General features: G+C 39.8%; 1 protein-coding gene across 6 annotated transcripts in view; it reads left to right on the top strand.

The window, feature by feature from the left end:
- The first annotated feature begins 513 nt into the window (after positions 1-513).
- Usp3 (ubiquitin specific peptidase 3) overlaps positions 514-16,837 on the top strand; it is an 80,181-nt gene continuing 63,857 nt past the window's right edge. For 3 of the 6 annotated variants that reach the window (XM_063246780.1, XM_013141400.3, XM_063246778.1), the window contains exon 1: positions 514-728. Coding sequence is in view for 1 of the 6 variants with exons in the window: in XM_003477647.5 (XP_003477695.1) it covers positions 2,111-2,201 (91 nt within the window). In the remaining 5 variants the exon portion in view is untranslated. Of the gene's footprint in view, positions 729-1,898; positions 2,202-16,837 lie in introns of those variants that run through there. The other 3 variants (XM_003477647.5, XM_013141401.2, XM_063246777.1) reach the window with 3 other exon arrangements.

Genomic DNA, 16,837 nt, shown 5'->3' with positions numbered 1-16,837 from the left:
AGACAGACATTAAACAAATAATTACATGCATGAAGAGTGTTTCTTAAAGGCAGAGTGGGTAAGTGGAGGGCATCACACTCTGGGAGGTAACCTGGGTTGCAGCAGGGTCAGGAAAGGCCTCTGGGAGGAAGTGATGTTTAAACTGAGGTTTAGGGGATTAGGAAACAGTTTCTACAGGGGGGAAAAATAACATTACATACCAGTATGAAAGACAGCATGAGTCAGAGCATGCTCCTGGCTAAATGAGGAGCTGTGGGTGCTGAAGGTGGAGTAGGAATCCAGGGGTAAACAGAAAGTTGGTTGAGTCAGGCCTTTAAAGATAAATAGGTTGACAGGAGATGGGTGAAAGAGCTTGAAGGGACAGCTATTATTATCCCTATCCTTCTTTCTAGAGAAACAGCTTTTACCTGTTATTTAAGGAAAAACAAGAAGCACAAACTGTATTTATTTGAAACCTACTGCCATACACGGTGGCAATTCTCTTGAGTTCTTACATCTCTCTTTCCAGATAAATATTCTTTTTCTAGTTTGACAGATGAATAAAAAGGTTTGTGAGGACTCTACTGAGCAGGTGACAGCTAAGACCTGAAGGCATGCCTGCCTGGACTTCTGGACCAGTTATTGCCCCTGACTACTGGCTGTAACGGCAATCAAGCTGGGAAAGCAACAGAGATTTAACTAAGGAACCTGAAATACCGTGGAGGAAAGACCGTGGAGAGATACCCCAGGTGGGTGGCCACAGTAGGCAGAAGTTTGGCAGGGTGGGGGCAGGAAGAGAAGCGACCAACGGTGACACTGGAGTACCCAGGATCTCACTGTAGGGAGCTGCCCTACTCTAACCACTACCCTTCCCAGTTAATCATTTCCTGACCTTGCTTCTTCCTAACTCCTGCCTGTAGGATTGCCACGTCAGTCTCCCCCCTGCCCTTGCTGGCCCTCTGACCCTGAGGTTCCTTCTTGGATTTTCCTAGGAGCCCCAACTTTGAGAAAGGGAAGATTTGCCTCGGACTGGCTGTGGTGTAACTGGGACCCTCGCAGCCACTTGAGACCTGTCCATCCCTGACAATTTCTGAGCAGAGGTCACAGGCTGGGATTCCCAGCGCGCAATAGCGAATCACGGGCTTGGTTTCCCTGCAGTAAAAGGGAGCGGGGAGGTCAGTCAGCAGCAGCGGGTAGGGTGTTGCCAGGCTTAAAAGAGGTACTGAGAACAAAGTACCCAGCTGGGAGACCGTGGTCCGTGCCAATACGTTAGGCCCCCGCCTCTTTTGCCACCTGGGAAAAAGGACGTCGGCTCAGCTAACCAGGTTATTTCACTGATTTCCAGAGGCCAGTGAAGCACGAAAGCCCGAGGCTAGAGGTGGAGCATAAGTCAGTCACAGCGGCAGAGCTTGGGCCCAGGTGTCCAGGCGCCTTCGCAGGCTGAGGCCACGTGGTCAGCAGCCGGAAGTGGCTCGCTCGCACTGCCGCAGCGAGGGCTCTAAGTTGGGGGCAGGGCCAGGCCCCGAATCCCTCCGAGACAGTTTCTTCCTGTGTTTTCTTCTTTACACTTTGCTGCGTAGTCACATTTTCTACCACCAAATCGCTGCATAGTAGGTTTCACTGTGTGCAAGCCAGGCTCGTCGTAAATGCAGCGGATCGGACCCGCTCGCCTGGACGGGGCACCCACCCCTCCCCCGGTAAGGTGGAGCCGCGGCCGCCTGAGGCCGCGAAGTTGGGAAAGTCGCTGCGGACCGACCGCCGCGGGGCTCTGAGCCACCAGCCTACGCGCGCCGTGACCCCACCCACTCTCTGGCAGGAACGGGGACGCGTGGGCGGGGCCTGTACCACGAGGGGCGGGGCCACCCTGGGAAGGCGGAAGCCTGTAGTCCGCGGGCGGCGGCAGAACCCGGAGCCCGGAATATGCTGTGCTCAGGAGTGGGGTGCCGGTAGAAGGCAGGCGAGAAAACGCGGCGTCCGGAAGCACTCGCTTTCTTTGACGCAAGGGCTCCGGACGCCGCCGCCGCCGTCGCCGCTGTCTGCCGAGCGCCCCGCGAGGAGCGACCGCAGACAGAGCCTCTAGAGTCTGTGAGCCTCCACAGCCGTGGTCCTCACTGCCGCTGTCCTCGCGGCCATGGAATGTCCGCACCTCAGCGCTAGCGTCTGCATCGCCCCGGACTCCGCCAAGTTCCCCCACGGCTCCCCGTCGTCCTGGTGCTGCAGCGGTGAGTGCGGTCCTGGCCGTCACCCGAGGCCGCGGCTCTTTCGGGCCTGCCGTCGAAGGGCCTGGGCGGCCGGCGCGCGACCAGGGAACGCGGAGGGACCCGGCGCGCCGGAGAGGGGGCGCGCTGAGGCGGGAGCCGCGGCGGCTTCTTTGTTTCCTGCAGCTCGACGGCCCGGCCGGCTGAGGAGAGGCCCGCGAGGGGCGGGCGTTCGGGGGCCGGGACCGGGACGGCTGTGTCACTCCCCGCGTAGCTGCACGTGCGAACGGGCCCGAGCGCCGTTCTCCACGGGCCGGACGGGAAAAACGCCGCTGGGCCGGCGCAGCTTTGTTTGGGTCGCCGCCTGCCTCAGCCGCGCTCGGGTCCCTTCCCCGCCGGCTCCTGCAGCCTCGTAAGCCTGGGCGGCCAAGGCTGGCGTCTTTCATCAACCGGGGAGGGGGAAGTTTGAGAACAAACTGCGGGCTCCGCAGCTCGGGAGATCCAGCCCATAGCTGCTTCGGAGGAACGGCTCGAGTTTGCATTGCTAAGATTGTTTCAGGACAGTCTTTTGAGTTGCCTGGAATTGCATTGGGATTCCTGAGTTCGTGCTTTGGAAAACAGTTATTTGGTTCAAGAGATGCTTGGGAATAGTCTAAGCATTTTAACTCTTCCCACCGGCCCCCTGGGAAACGTTTAGTGTGCCCTCGCATTGTCTGTTCTAAGCGACTTAGGATCGCACCAGCCTCCCTGCTTTGATTACTTCCTGGTAGGGCCCTGGTGCCGCTAAAGCCTTTGTTTATTAGCTTCAAGATGAGCACTGGTAGCGTGGCTTGTAGAGTACAATTCGAATTGTGCACTTCAGAATTTCCTTAACTTGATTTGAAGAAATGTAGAAAAACAGCGAATGTACGACTTAACATTGTGTGGCATTTCTCAATGTGGGCTGGAGCTGGGAAATTAGAGAATGGTAACACTTTTGACAGGTTACCTCTTAAAGAGTAATTCTGTTCGTAGAGGAGAAAAATATTGGTAGTGCTACAAAGCAAAATGTATTCCAAGATAAGGAATAGAAATAACCACAGCCTCCCCTCCCGCGGCGTTTGACGCTTTGCTGCCTTTGTAAAGTCAGATGTGTTTTTCCACATGAAGCTTCTAAAAATTAACCAGTTAGTTGGTTTCACCAGGGCAGTATTGCAGTTCTTTTGTGAGGGTGCAGACATTTGTGTAAATTACAGTAGCTCTTACCTATGTATCTTCAACGTTGAATGTTGAATATGGAACCAAAAAAGGTGTATCCCCGTCACTTTACAGTTTGGTGGCACATTAACTGTAGTTATGGTTCCATTGACTGTTACTTACATTTTTACAAAAGAGGTTTGAAAAAAAATGACCACAGTAAACAAGTAGGAAAAGCCTACCTCACGAGGAAAGCCTACCTCACAAGGAATGAAGCAATTACTCTGGCTCATCTGTAGTAAACTACAGGAACACAAAGTGGTCAATTAGCACACTTGAGGGTTTTTGTAGGTAAAATCACACCAAACTGAAAAATGTCATGGGCATATGCGTCTAAAAAACACTGGCACTATCCAAGTGACAGATAACTTGCTGTGAATCAGTCTTACCTGGCCTGATTGTGGAACAGAGAGGCAGAAAAGCATTTCTTGAGGAATTCAGTAAGTTAAAATGAAGCTTGTGTGGATAACAAGAAAAACTGGTATGTTTTGCTCTAAGGGAACAGTGCTTTCTGGGCAAGGGTTAGGGTGGCATCTTCGCATCTTGCAACCAAGTTTGCTCCAGACTACTTTGCAAGGATCGTTCTAGTCTTTTGCTTGGATTTGTACAACCACTAAAGCTAGTTTCCCAGCTTCATTGGTGTGTGTGTGTGTGTGTGTGTGTGTGTGTGTGTGTATGTGTGTGTGTATGTATCTGTCCAAATTTAGTGAATTTAGCCCATCTCATTGGGGTCTCTCGTTTAACTTACTGGCATCCATTTGTTGATGCCATTTTGTTTTTGCCTGCCTCTTGTTTCAGTGATTAAATGATTAGTAAATCTGTGGGTCCTCAAATCACTCATCATCATCTTAGAGCATTATGCATTATGGTATTTATTTCTCCAACACTTATATTTTATTTTATTTTTGGTAGAGGACGAAAATAATAGTTGGCATGTTGGATAATGCTGTGAGTGATATTGAATCTGATTACGTTCTTATAAGGAGGAGGAAGTCTCTGTTTTGGCACCAGGACAATGAAAGTAATGCTCTTGCCTTATTTTCATTGGGCATCCAAGCATATTGCAAAAGATCAACATGCGAGGCCCTACTGGCTCACATTACATCCTTGCTGTATTGTAATACTGTATCCTTTGAGTATTAATTTTCATTATATTAGCAGCTAAAAAAAGGAAACTATTTTGCATTTACTTTACAGGTTGCTGTTAAGGTGAACAAGGTGATTTTATTTTGTGTTTGAAAACTTTGACAGACTGCTATGTTCTATCCAGATAATAGGTGGTATAGTGACAGATGATCGGAAGAACATCTTTATAAAGACGACTCTGAATAATTAAATATCCAAAGCCCATTACATGGAGCCTATAACAGACTGGCTTTATGCTGAATTATGCTTTGCAAGGAGATGTAGATGTAAACTCAACCAGATTAAGGGGTAAGAAGTAATTATAATTTAGAATTAGCTTGAGCTTTTTATCTGGGAAGGCACTGTGTGTTAGGTACATAAATTGTATTCTTCGGTGTGTTTCTCACATTTTTTGTTCTTAAACATTTTTTGAGGACCAAGAAAGCCTTTGTTTGCATGGCTTATGTTTATTGATACCATGGTATTAGAAATTAAAACTGAGAAAAATTTTAAAATATGTATTTACAAGTAACAATAATGAATCCAATATCTTTTAACATAAATGAAAAATTATGTAAAATATGTTTTTCTTTATTTTATTTTAATCTTTGGTACTGGGATTGAACTCAAGACCTCGCGCTTGCCAGTAAAACATGTGTTTCAAAACAAAAATTCAGTGAACGTGGCATTATTTTACTATTTGCAACATTTTTAGTGTAATGGAAGACAACTAGATTTGTTATCTGCCTCTGCATCCCATCTCAGCTATCCCACTTCATGGAGCTTCTGGAAACTCCATTGCATGTTCTTGAGAGAATGAGTAAGCAATAAAACTAATGTGAATATTTCTTACAAAAATAGTTTTGACTTTCAAAGGTCAAAACCCTGAAAAGGTCTTGAAATCTCTCAGGAGTTTACACCACAATTTGAGAACTTACTACTATACAACTGTTGTTACCATTAAGGACACCTACATAATTTTATCAAAGTAGCTTTTAAAAAAATTAGGGAAATATGAGCCAGATTCATGTCATCTGCCTGAAACCCCAGCATTCTGGGAGGCTGAGGTAGGAAGATAGCAATTTAGAGATTTAGCAAGACCCTGTCTTTACAGAATGGAGGGGAGACAGTGAGGATGTAGCTCATTGAAATGGCCCTAGGTCACCAGTACAGAAAAAGAATTACAGAAATGCTTTAAGGTTGCCAGCATATACTTTTGTAGAGCCTTGGAGTGTTTGATACATTAACTGGGAAAACATCATGAGGTCTAGTAGTCCCTTGCTGTCAAAAAGAAGTTAGTCTAAAAAAAAAAAAGTTAATCTAATCTGGTTAGGTGAGAGACAGGAAGTGAACCGGTTAGAAGATAAATCCATGTTGTGGTGTAAGGTAAATGTTGAAAATAGCAATCTCCTAATAAGGTAAAAGGCGATTTATATCTAATTACTGCTAAAGGCATTCTAGTTTTAAATGAAAAATTTTGAATGAAAACAAGGACATTCTCAAGCTTTTTGTTATGTGCATATACTAGATGTTATTTTCAGAAACTAGAGGCTTGGACAGTTCTTATTTTTATGACTGACAGAGTGTAACTAGTGGCAAAAGGCAGGGAAAAAACATGAATTGCTTTTAAAAATGCCTTTAATGCAACTTTTTTCTTTTCTTTTCTTTTTTGTGGTATACTGGGAATTGAACTCACAATCCTTACACTTGCCAGGCAACCACTGAGCTAAATCCCCTGCCCTAATGCAACTGTTTTAATAACTAATGAAGCCCAAAGAACAAGCCTGTGGATTTGAGGGAGTTCAGTTAAATTGCCAGTTAACTTGGAGACATTTTAATAGTAGAAGGTGTGAGAATTTTCCCTGAAGAATTCTTCAAAGGGATGATGGTGCTTGTTTAAGTTCTCACTCCCTTGCTGCTGTAGTCTTTAAGAATAAGTGTAAATGTGTAGTTTGGGGTGAGTACTGGAGATGGCACTCCCCAAAGAGCCATTCAGTAGGATGAGGTGCTGATTATTGGTTCTCTGTCAGCAGTAATACATTTTTAATTAACTGACCAGCTTTATGAGAGAGGTAAGAAATCACCTTGATGCAGTTATGGGTCATTTCATATTATATTTCTAAAGAACACACTATTTTGTCCAGTGGACTAAGGTTTTTAGACAGGGTCAGTTAGAGTTTGTTTATTAGGCCAACTGCTTTTAAATTAACATTCTATGATGTTAAGTGTTTAACACTTAATAGGACACTGAGAGAATATTTGCTTCATGAATTTTCTTTCACTTCTTAGAGCATGGGTGGAATGGTCTTTAACTATGTTGAAAATAAAGGAGGTAAAGTAAGCTTCTCCCTAGCATGCTTTCCCCAACCTGCAGTACCAGTATCCTAGCCAGTAATCTTTGTATGGATTGTGAGCTAGATTGTGCTAGTTGAGTGTTGTTGCCACAGTGAATTTATATTCGTCAGCATTCTGGGCTTGCAAGTGAGCAGGTGAACATGTTAGCTGTAAATGAGAATAGGGCAGTTAAAATTAGTGGACAGTTGATAAATCTCCCCTATTCTAACGATTACTTTCTGAAATTTATGTTTCTCTGAATTTAAACTTTTTTAGTAATATTTGTAAAGCTTAAGTCAGAGAAATATTTTTAGCTGGTACTTTTCATTTATCACTCCATTCTCCAGAACCTTTAAGCAGCCTAGTTTGTTCCCAACAAGTAAAGCTTGTAAAAGACCTGAATCTTAAAATGTGTGGGGTGTGTTCGAAGAGGCTGCAGTGTCAGAATTGAGCCTAACATTTTGCTATTATGAAGGAGTTGTGACATATTTATCCGGTTTTATTTTTCATTTAATATACTCACTGTATAAAGAACAAAAGTCTAAGCAAAAAAAGGATAGGGCTGTAGTAATTAGAACTCTTTGTTTTGCTTTCCTGTTAAGGTATTCCTAGAATAATTCCTCCGTATTTTTCTTTGCTATTACACCATTAGTCTTAGGCTCTTTTGACATTCTACTTTTTCCTTACTGAAATTCATGCAATTTCTTGCTTTACTGAAATGGAATAGATTAGTTTTGGGGCCTTCCTTGGATTTATGGGTACTTACGATTTTATAGTGTTAGCAGATCAGTAACAGAGCAAGGAGTAGTTTATAACTCAGCAACTAATTTCACTTGCTGTTTTAAAACTTAATTGAGTTTCCTTACATCAGGGAATAATTTATACATTTCATCTTAATGAGCTTTGTTTTTTTCAAGCCAGGAATTTAGCTCAGTGGTACATTGCCTGCCTAGTAAGCATAAAGTCCTGAGTTCAATACCTGGTACCAAAACAAAAAAACTTTATGTTTTTCATTTTTAGCATTTTTCCTCCTCTTGAGCCTTTTTAATGTACTAATTTTTTTTCTCTAAAAAAATAAGACTTTGAAAAAAAAAGTAAGTCTTTAAAAGTAAGTCTCCAACTTACCTACATAAAAGTTTTGTGTTCAGTCTAGGCATCAATAGACTTAGTATCTAGCTTCTCAGTGATTGAAGTAGAAAATGTATACTGTGTAAACTATTTTAATATTTTATGTTTATTCATAGCCTCTTCAGACGGGATAGCATCAGCCTTCCAGGTGTATTAATAGAGCTTTCCTGGACAGATGGCTTAGAAGGAAGTGTTTTGATAGATTCTCAGTGGGGGCTTGTACTTTTTGGAGGGTGTACTTGTGGGTAAGCTTACCTTGATTGGCAGTTAAGAATGCTGAGAATATCATTAACAACAGTAACAGCTTGTTCATTTTACCTAGAATTATCTTGTGCCAAGACCTATCAAGATGCTCTGAGATTTCTGTGTAATAATAGTCTGTTTTGAGAATGTAGTAAGTATAGGTATCTTGGAGGCCGAAAGGAAATTCATCTAAAATTACTTACTACAGTCATGTCTTGAAATCTTTTGGGGTTGTGGAGTGAACTTTAGCTTAGAAACTTGTAAATAGAGATCATCTTTTTAAGTGCTATGAGTCTGCAGATGTTGTTATCTATAGTAATTCCAGATGTTTTCTCATCTTTTAGCTTTACTGAGTAGGAGGAGAACTGAGAACAACTTAATGTAACTTCAAAGCAGTTTGCTAGCGTTTAATCCTGACTAATATAATTAACTACTGGTCCTTGTAGTTTTTCCTGTTTAATAGATTATGAAACTGAGATAAAGGCTAAGAGTTGCTTAAGATGCTCAGGGATATTAAAGATAGCCCAAAGATTAAAATCAAATTTAAGAAAACCATTCAGACTTTTTAAAGTTGCCTTTTAAAAAGCAAAGTCTTTATTTTGTCATTCGGTAACTTAATGTTTGATAACCTGAAGGATTTAAGATGTTTGGAAGCACACTTGAAATAATTCCTTTGAAGATTTTTAACTTGAAAGTACACTTTAAATTTTGTACCTTTAAAATTACTCCTTTTAAAATTTGATGTTTGACTCCCCTGACTCAGTTTATTGATTAAAGTGTTGGCAAGTCGAAACAAAGGATTAGCAGTATAAATGGGATGAAAACAACTGTTTAAAATGTCACTTTCATTATGCTCAGATCTAATTTTGTTGTAGGCTGAAATTCACATTAGTTTAGATGTAAAACACCAGTCTCTCAATATAGCTGTGGAAAAAATGCAATTGCTTTTAGTAATTTAAAAAATGTGTTTCAGTTGACCTCTTCTCCCCTTTTATTTCATTTTATTTCTGGTACAGTAGATTTTTCTTTGAGGTGATTTGTTGTTGGGTAGAGGAGGGAGAGCGTTCTAAGGTATAGAATTTTGCTTTTACCTCTGGTAGCTCAGAGGTTATTTGAAATCTGCTTTTAGGCAACATACTTTGACTCTATTTGGCTATATTCTAAAATTTTCCAGTTGTATTTTCTGCAAAGTTAATTATAGTCTTTAGATTGCAAAGCTTGAAACAGATTTCCCACTCTTCTTGGGTGTGCTAAAAAGTGTATGTGTGTGTGTGTGTGTGTGTGTGTGTGTGTGTGTGTGTGTATGCATATATGCTACTTATAATTGTATAAAATTCAGATGAGTTTGGGAAGGTAATTGCAGATTTTGAAAACTATTAAAATTAAATGTGGACATTAAAAATGAAGTTTGCTGTTGTTTTAAGTGTGTATGTTAGCTGAATGCCTTGCAGTTAATAAACCCTAAATAATCATTTTACCTGACCATTTGAGGAGGGGATTTTTTTTTTTTTTTTTTTTTTTTGGTGCTGGGGATTGAACTCATAACCTTGCACTTGCCAGGCAGGCACTTATGCCATTGAGCTAAATTCCCAACCCCTTTGAGTGTTATTTTTAAAAAGATAAACGAAAATACATCTTTTAAAAGATACTGTAGCCAACTGGATTTTATTTGGAGACTATGGACTCTGCTTTAGGATTGGGAAGCTCTGTCTGGGAGCAATTTTCCATTCTGGAGTGAATGTTCCATCTTATTCTTTCTTGTTGCTGGGTTTAAGGTAGTCTCCTGGTAGAGATCAGCTTGCTTGCTCACTCCAGATTGCCCGAAGACTTCATTTTAGGGACTGTGCCTGAGCTGTCATCACTAGGAAGAGCAGGCTGGCAGTTAACTGTCATGGCCTGCAGGTTAAATCTAACTGATTATAAGATAGCATGCTTGCTCTCTTCCTTTTCTTAACTCTTTGTCCTGGTGATTAAGATCAGGTGTTTTTTGTCTTTTTGAAATAATAGGTTATTGTCCATTCCTTTGTCTAAACATTTGTTACACAATGTTGGAAGTTAATATATTTATCACAGATTTGAAAGATCAAGGTGAAACTTCTGAAGAATACATTTATGTGCTAGAATGTTTCTCTGCAGTAATTGATGGATAACGTTAGAAAAATGTTCTAATATGAAATTATTGTTAAAAAGAGCTATAACTTAGAGACCATGGGTCTGACTCATGACAAAGCAACTTTTAATTTTAGTTTCACACAGTAAAATTATTCTTTGACTTAATTGAGATTAACCTTCATTTCCATAAGAAATATTTTGGATTTTAATAATGTAACTTAGCATTTTTAAACAATTGCTGTACAGCAACTAAAGTATCAAGCTATACTTGTTGTATATTTAGTAGTTTTCCAGAGCTTAAATATATTAGTTTCATTTTATTCATTTTGAGTACTTTTATTTGTGTATTAACCTCATTTATCATATATTTTGGGAAGGTATGCTCAACTATTTCAAGGAAAGAGACATGGAAGCTACTGTTATATCAGGTTGTCTTGTGGTGAAAAACTGTGCTGCTTAAATTGTTCTGTTCTAATCTGCTTTATGTCCTCTTTTAATCTCTTTAAAATAAAAAAATTAAAAAAACCAAAACATATTTTGGGGTTTTATTTCTTTGAGTACTTAAAGAGATTTGGTATTAGAAAATAGGGATCAGGTTTGAGAATCATGTCCATTAATTGTACAAATATTCTGTTGTGTTTGAGGTGAAGTTAGAATAGTTATTAAAGAAAACTAAAGTAGTTAATTATTGTTGTTGTTGTTATATCTAAACTTGAGGTGATCCTGCGGTCTCAGCTTCATGAGTTCTTGGATCATAGGCCTGTACCACCATACCTGGCCTGGAGTAGTTGAAATTTTTTTTTTTTTTTGAGTATGCGAGTACTTATTTACCACAATATTGGTTGTTTAACTCTTTAGGGATGCTATAAGTATATTTCCAGTTCATATTTTTTCTTTTCTAGTTCTTTGGAGATAATCTCATATTTTTAAAAGAAGTTTTCCAGTCCACCAATAGATACAAATGCAGAAAATGTTTTTTCCACTTTGTGCTTTAGTGACACCCTTTACTACATATTGATTAGGAAGAGACTTGTACAGAACAGATACTAAACCTATTGTTCTCTGAGGAAAGTCTGATATGAAAAGTTTCCTCTACGGAATATAGTGGCGCATGCCTGTAATTCCAGCACTCTGGGCGGCTAAGGCAGGAAGATCACAAGTTTGAGCCTAGTGTGGGCAAGGGATATACAGCTCAGTGTATCAAAGGATCTAGGTTCAATTGCAGTACCACAGAAACAAAACTAAAAAAAAATCTCTAAACCTCATAATTATTTTATTTACTTACAGGGAATAGTGCTTCCTTAAAATATGTGTAAGAATCTTTTCTTATGTTGCATACCCACTATTGTTTTGAATTAATTGTCTAGTATTTATATTTACAAATTGATTCATTTCTTTTGAAGTGCTACTTGTGTTTAACTGTGGATTTGCTTACTCAGATGTTGGCAAAACCATGGAGTTTTCATCAGTACTTAGTATATTAAATAAATGGAAAATAGTAGATGTCAAAATTTTTCTAAGGTGATTCATGGCTTTTGTTTTCATTCTTTATATAGTCAGCTTCATCCTGGAAGTTATTTTTGAAACAATATAAATCCTGGGTAATTTTTCCATAGCTATTTGTCTGGTATTCTGAAGGCAAAGTGACCTGTTGTGATTCTGATTCAGTAATCTGCTTTGGCTGGGTGGTTTTGATCCTTCCCCTAGAATCCTTTTTCCTTACTTGGTGGTAGGATTGCAGTTGGAGTATTTAGAATGAAGACGGATAGAATAGATGAAGTATAAGAGATGCTTTCCAAACAAATAGGTCTGAACAAGTTTGTGAGTTTGGTGGTATATTACAGTTTTAAAGAATATGTTCTCACCCATTGTTTCTATACATTGTTCTCATTTAATGTTGAAAGTTGATTTCAGAAACCCATTTAAAAATAGAATAAAATGTTTGAGCCGGGGCAGTTGGGGGAGGAAGGGATCGTGGTGGTGGTGGTGTAGCCTATGGGTGGGAGTTTGCCTCTGTGCAGGAACTCAGCGGGACCAGATGTCCTCTCTTTTCGGGCTCTGTAGGTATTGGATTTGTTAACATATAGATGACAGATTTTGGGCAGCTTCGAAATTATATTTGCTAGTGGGGAACAAATATCATTAGCTCTGCAAATTAGCCTTGAAGTACAGGGAATTCAATAGGTGCCTGGTCCCAAATGATCAACAGCTATTCTAATTTTTATGCCATGTAATAGGTTGAGACTTTTTTTTTTTAAAGAACAGTGCTGGGAATTGAACCTAGTGCCTTGTAAATACTAGGTAAGCATTCTACCTCTGAGCTGGGCCCCTACTCCTAGACATTTGATTTTAACTAACAAAATGTTTTTGTGAATTGATATGACTATTACATCAATTTACTTTTTAAAGATTAATTCTTGTTTTCAGAAAAGATACATGTATAGTAAATAAATACAACTAAAGGGCTTAAAGTAGAATAGTAGTTTCCTTCTCTCTGTCCTCAGTCCTGATGGCCATAAGAGTGTCTCTTTAAACTGTATTTAGCGCTCTTTCTCATGCTGATCTGTATACTTCTAAGTAAGTTACTAATTCACGAGTTTTAGACATTATCCCTTGCCATCTTTCTATGGTAAACAAGACTTTAGGCTTACCCCTACTGCCCATTCTTTCCACTTCCTAATTTGTATAATTTAAAATGTTGGTTAATATGCTGATTAATTTTTCTTTCTGGTCCACCATTTTATTTTTCCCTGAGTTAGTAATTGACTCTTTTAAAACTGCTTAAGTTACCTTCAATGCATTTTCTTCCATAGATTATTATAAATCTGACAAATGTCTGTGATACTGTTTTCCAGCCCTTTCAACAGATTAGATAATCTCCTAATACTGTTTTCCCCTGCAGACCTCCTTCCCTGAGTCGTCTGACCTCTGTTCCCATTTGAAATAAATGTTCCATAGGCTTGTTGGGCAGTTTTTACAGTGATTCCCTTTGCTATTGTCTTGTTTCAGATCTTCCATTTCCTGGGCCTGTGCCTTTCTTGTTCTTAGATTATTCTATTGTTACACCACAGTACATCATGTAGGTCACTTTTTAGGAAGTAAATTTTTGACCATGTGCATGTCTGACATTTTTATTCTAGTTTTGTACCCAATTGCTTGGCTGAATATAGCATATTAGAAAAGGCTTTCTCCTTAGGGTTATAAAGGCATTGCTCCTTTGTTTTTAGGTGTCCAGTGTTACTGTTAAGAAACATGATGCCTTTTTAGTCACCTCCTTCATGTATGACTGTTTTTTTTTTTTTCTGGAAGCTTTTAAAATACTTGTTTTATCCTTAGTGCTGTAAAATGTCAAAATGATACGTCTTGAGATGGCTAATTTTTCTTTTATTGTGATGGGTACTCCAAGAACTCTTCAATCTGAAGACTCATATCTTTAAAAAGAAAAAGAAATTATAAATTGAAATAAATTTAATAGGGTGTCTCTGCCTCCATACTTCCATCCCTTAATTTTCCTTTCTGGAGCTTCCATTATGAGAGTTGGGTGTTCTGGATCTCTAATTTTTTTACCATTTCTTTGACTTTTGATTCTGGTTTCTGGGAGTCTTTCGGTTATTTCCCTTGCCGTCTGTAGACTTTAGATCATCATATTTTCAGTTTCGAAAAGTTCGTTCCCATTTTCTGAACATTTGTTTAGCATCCATCCATCCTCTCAATGTCATTTTGCATTTATCTTATCATTCCAGGGTTTAGATTTTGTTATTGGAATTTTTCTCTAGTCACAGTTTATTTTGCCTGATTCCTCTTTCTCTGAAAATAATGGTTTCAGACTGGTGGTTTTCTTAAAAATGTGTCTTGTCTGGGTCTTTTCATGTAGGAGTGGAGCCCTGCACAGCTCTTACAATGACTGAGCCTTGTGTGCAGTGGGCTTCCTTGTGGTGGGGGCAGGAAGATACTGAGATGTCCCAAGGGACAAATTTTCTAGTGTCATTCAGTTTCACACTCTTCTTTGGAGTCAGACAGCCAGTTAGCCGCTGCTGTCTTGATGTTGGGGTACAGGATGTTCTTGACTCAGTAGTCCTTCTGGAGCTTGGACTCTGTTTCCAGGGCTGTTCTGATGCTGGCAGTGTGCTGGTCACCATGCTCAGAGCCACCTTCTGTCTGCATTCTTCTCAGCTGGCACTCGGGCTGCGGCTTCCTTTGTGCTACTGAGGTGGTCGTTGAACCAGATGTGGTGGTGCTTACCTGTGATCCCAACTGCCCCAGGGCTAAGGCAAGAGGATTGTAAGTCTGAAGCCAGTCAGGGCAATTTAAGGAGACTGCTACAAGAAAGGGGTTGGGGATGTATCTCAGTGGTAGAGTGTTTGCTTAGTATGTACAAGGCCTGGGTTCTCTCTGTGCCATCTGGTCCACTCCGCACTGCCCCATCACCAACATTGGCATTGCTCTGCAGACTTCTTAATTCGCAAAGCCTGTTGAGTTCTTTTGTCTGCTTTGGTGGGCTCTCAGGTTTTCTTTATTCTGTGGATTTGGGTCTGTTTTATACCTTTTTGGTCATTTTAGTGGAATTTTAGGTAGAACAGATATATGAGAAGTTGGTCTACCATGTTTAGCTTGATATTCATTAAAAATATGAACTGGAAAGCAAGATCACAAACTGGACTTTGGCTGTGTATGCCTATGAAACACAGTTGTAATTAGGTCACTGATTTAATATGTTGTAATTTAGTATCAGGTTTATAGGATTCTTTGATTCTGTAGTTTGGTAATTAAACTTTTCTTTGTGGTTTAGTTATTTTTAAAAAATATGTTCTCGGGGCTGGGGATTTAGCTCAGCCGCATAAGCGCCTGCCTGGCAAGCAGGCAGTTGTGAGTTCGACCGATAAAAATATATATACACGGGGCTGGGGATTTAGCTCAGCGGCATAAGCGCCTACCTTGCAAGCAGGCAGTCGTGAGTTTGATCCCTGGTACCGATAAAAAAGAAAAAGACAAAAAAAAAAAAATATATATATATATATATATATATATATACACACATACACATATATTATCCCACCGATAAAAACAAAAAAGACAAAAAAAAAAAATATGTTCTTGGGACTGGGGATTTAGCTCAGCGGCATAAGCGCCTGCCTTGCAAGCAGGCAGTTGTGAGTTCGATCCCCAGTACCGATAAAAAGGAAAAAGACCAAAAAAAAAAAAAGAAGATCTCAACTGAAGTAAAGAATAGCTTTTTTTAAAAAAAGCAGGGCATGCTTGTGCATGACTGTAATCCCAGCACTCAGTAGGCTGAGGCAGGAAGATCTTTGAAAGTTTGAGGCCAGCTAAACTGCTTGAATTCCACAGTAAGACCCTGTGTCAAAAAAAAAAAAAAAAAAAAAAGTGATTTTCAGCTTGAACTACAAGTAAGACCCTGTGTCAAAAAAATAAATAATGATTTTCATCTTAAAACTTTATAAACAGTCTTTGGATTTTGATATTATTTCACTCTTAAACATTGCTAAGCAACACTTAGAAACCCACAGTGCCTAGCTCTTCTTCTCCATGTCTCTATTTATGTTGGCAGCTTTCCTCAGGTGGTTAATCTCAGGTGGTTAATCCACTGTGGGTTAGTATTTCCCTTTTATTATTAGGAAGTAATTTGTGGGAGACAGTTTAGATACATTGAGATTATGCCGGGATATCTTGTTCTTTACTGCACTTTTGCCCAATAATTCAGTCTCTGTTTATGGTTCACAACTAAATGAGTTATTGCTAGGATTTTTGCAAGATGGTGATTTTCTGTGCCAGTTTGTTCTGTGTTAGTTGGTGTTTTGAAAGTAAGAGCTTTCCTTTTTTTCTCATTTCTTGATTCAGTTGTCTACTTATATTTGAATGGACTCAGAGGCTTTTATTCTGTGATATTCTATTGTTACTTATTTTGAGGCCCAAATTATCACAGTTTTGGCTAGGGAAAGTCTATAAGTCTGTGATTTCAACACATCACCCATATTCTTTGAGTGTTTTCTTTAGGGCATAACAGATATTTCAGTCTCTCTTCTGACTCCAGCTTTGGAACCAACCATTTCTCCAAATAGTTGTCCTTTCTGGTTGGGAATAATGTTTATAAACTAAGACTTCTCGGATTGATTTTTATTGAGCCATAAATAAATAGACATGTCTACATTTGTGTATTTTTATGTATCAGCAAGAGTTTGTATTGATGCTTCCAATTCTGTTGAACACCACCTGCCTCTCTATTTATAATTCTCTTCTCTCAGCAGGGAGGATCTGGTTTCTATGATCTACATCAAATGTACCCCCTTGCTCTACCTTATTATCAGAGAAAGTGGCTCCAGAATTGCTAGACCGTATCCTTTGTCAAGAAAAGCCTTGAACTAGAGAACTAGAGTTCTTTTTCTTTTGGTACTGGGGATTGAACTCATAACCTTGCACTTGCCAGGCAGGTGCTTATACCACTGAACTGAATCCCTGGCCTCCGG

The sequence above is a fragment of the Cavia porcellus genome, unplaced genomic scaffold, assembly GCF_034190915.1.
Source record: "Cavia porcellus strain 051 isolate PalLab524CR breed Dunkin Hartley unplaced genomic scaffold, mCavPor4.1 scaffold_4, whole genome shotgun sequence".
Classification (NCBI taxonomy): domain Eukaryota; kingdom Metazoa; phylum Chordata; class Mammalia; order Rodentia; family Caviidae; genus Cavia; species Cavia porcellus.
Note: the sequence above shows the minus strand (reverse complement) of the source record. Positions and strands in the feature narration are given on the sequence as shown.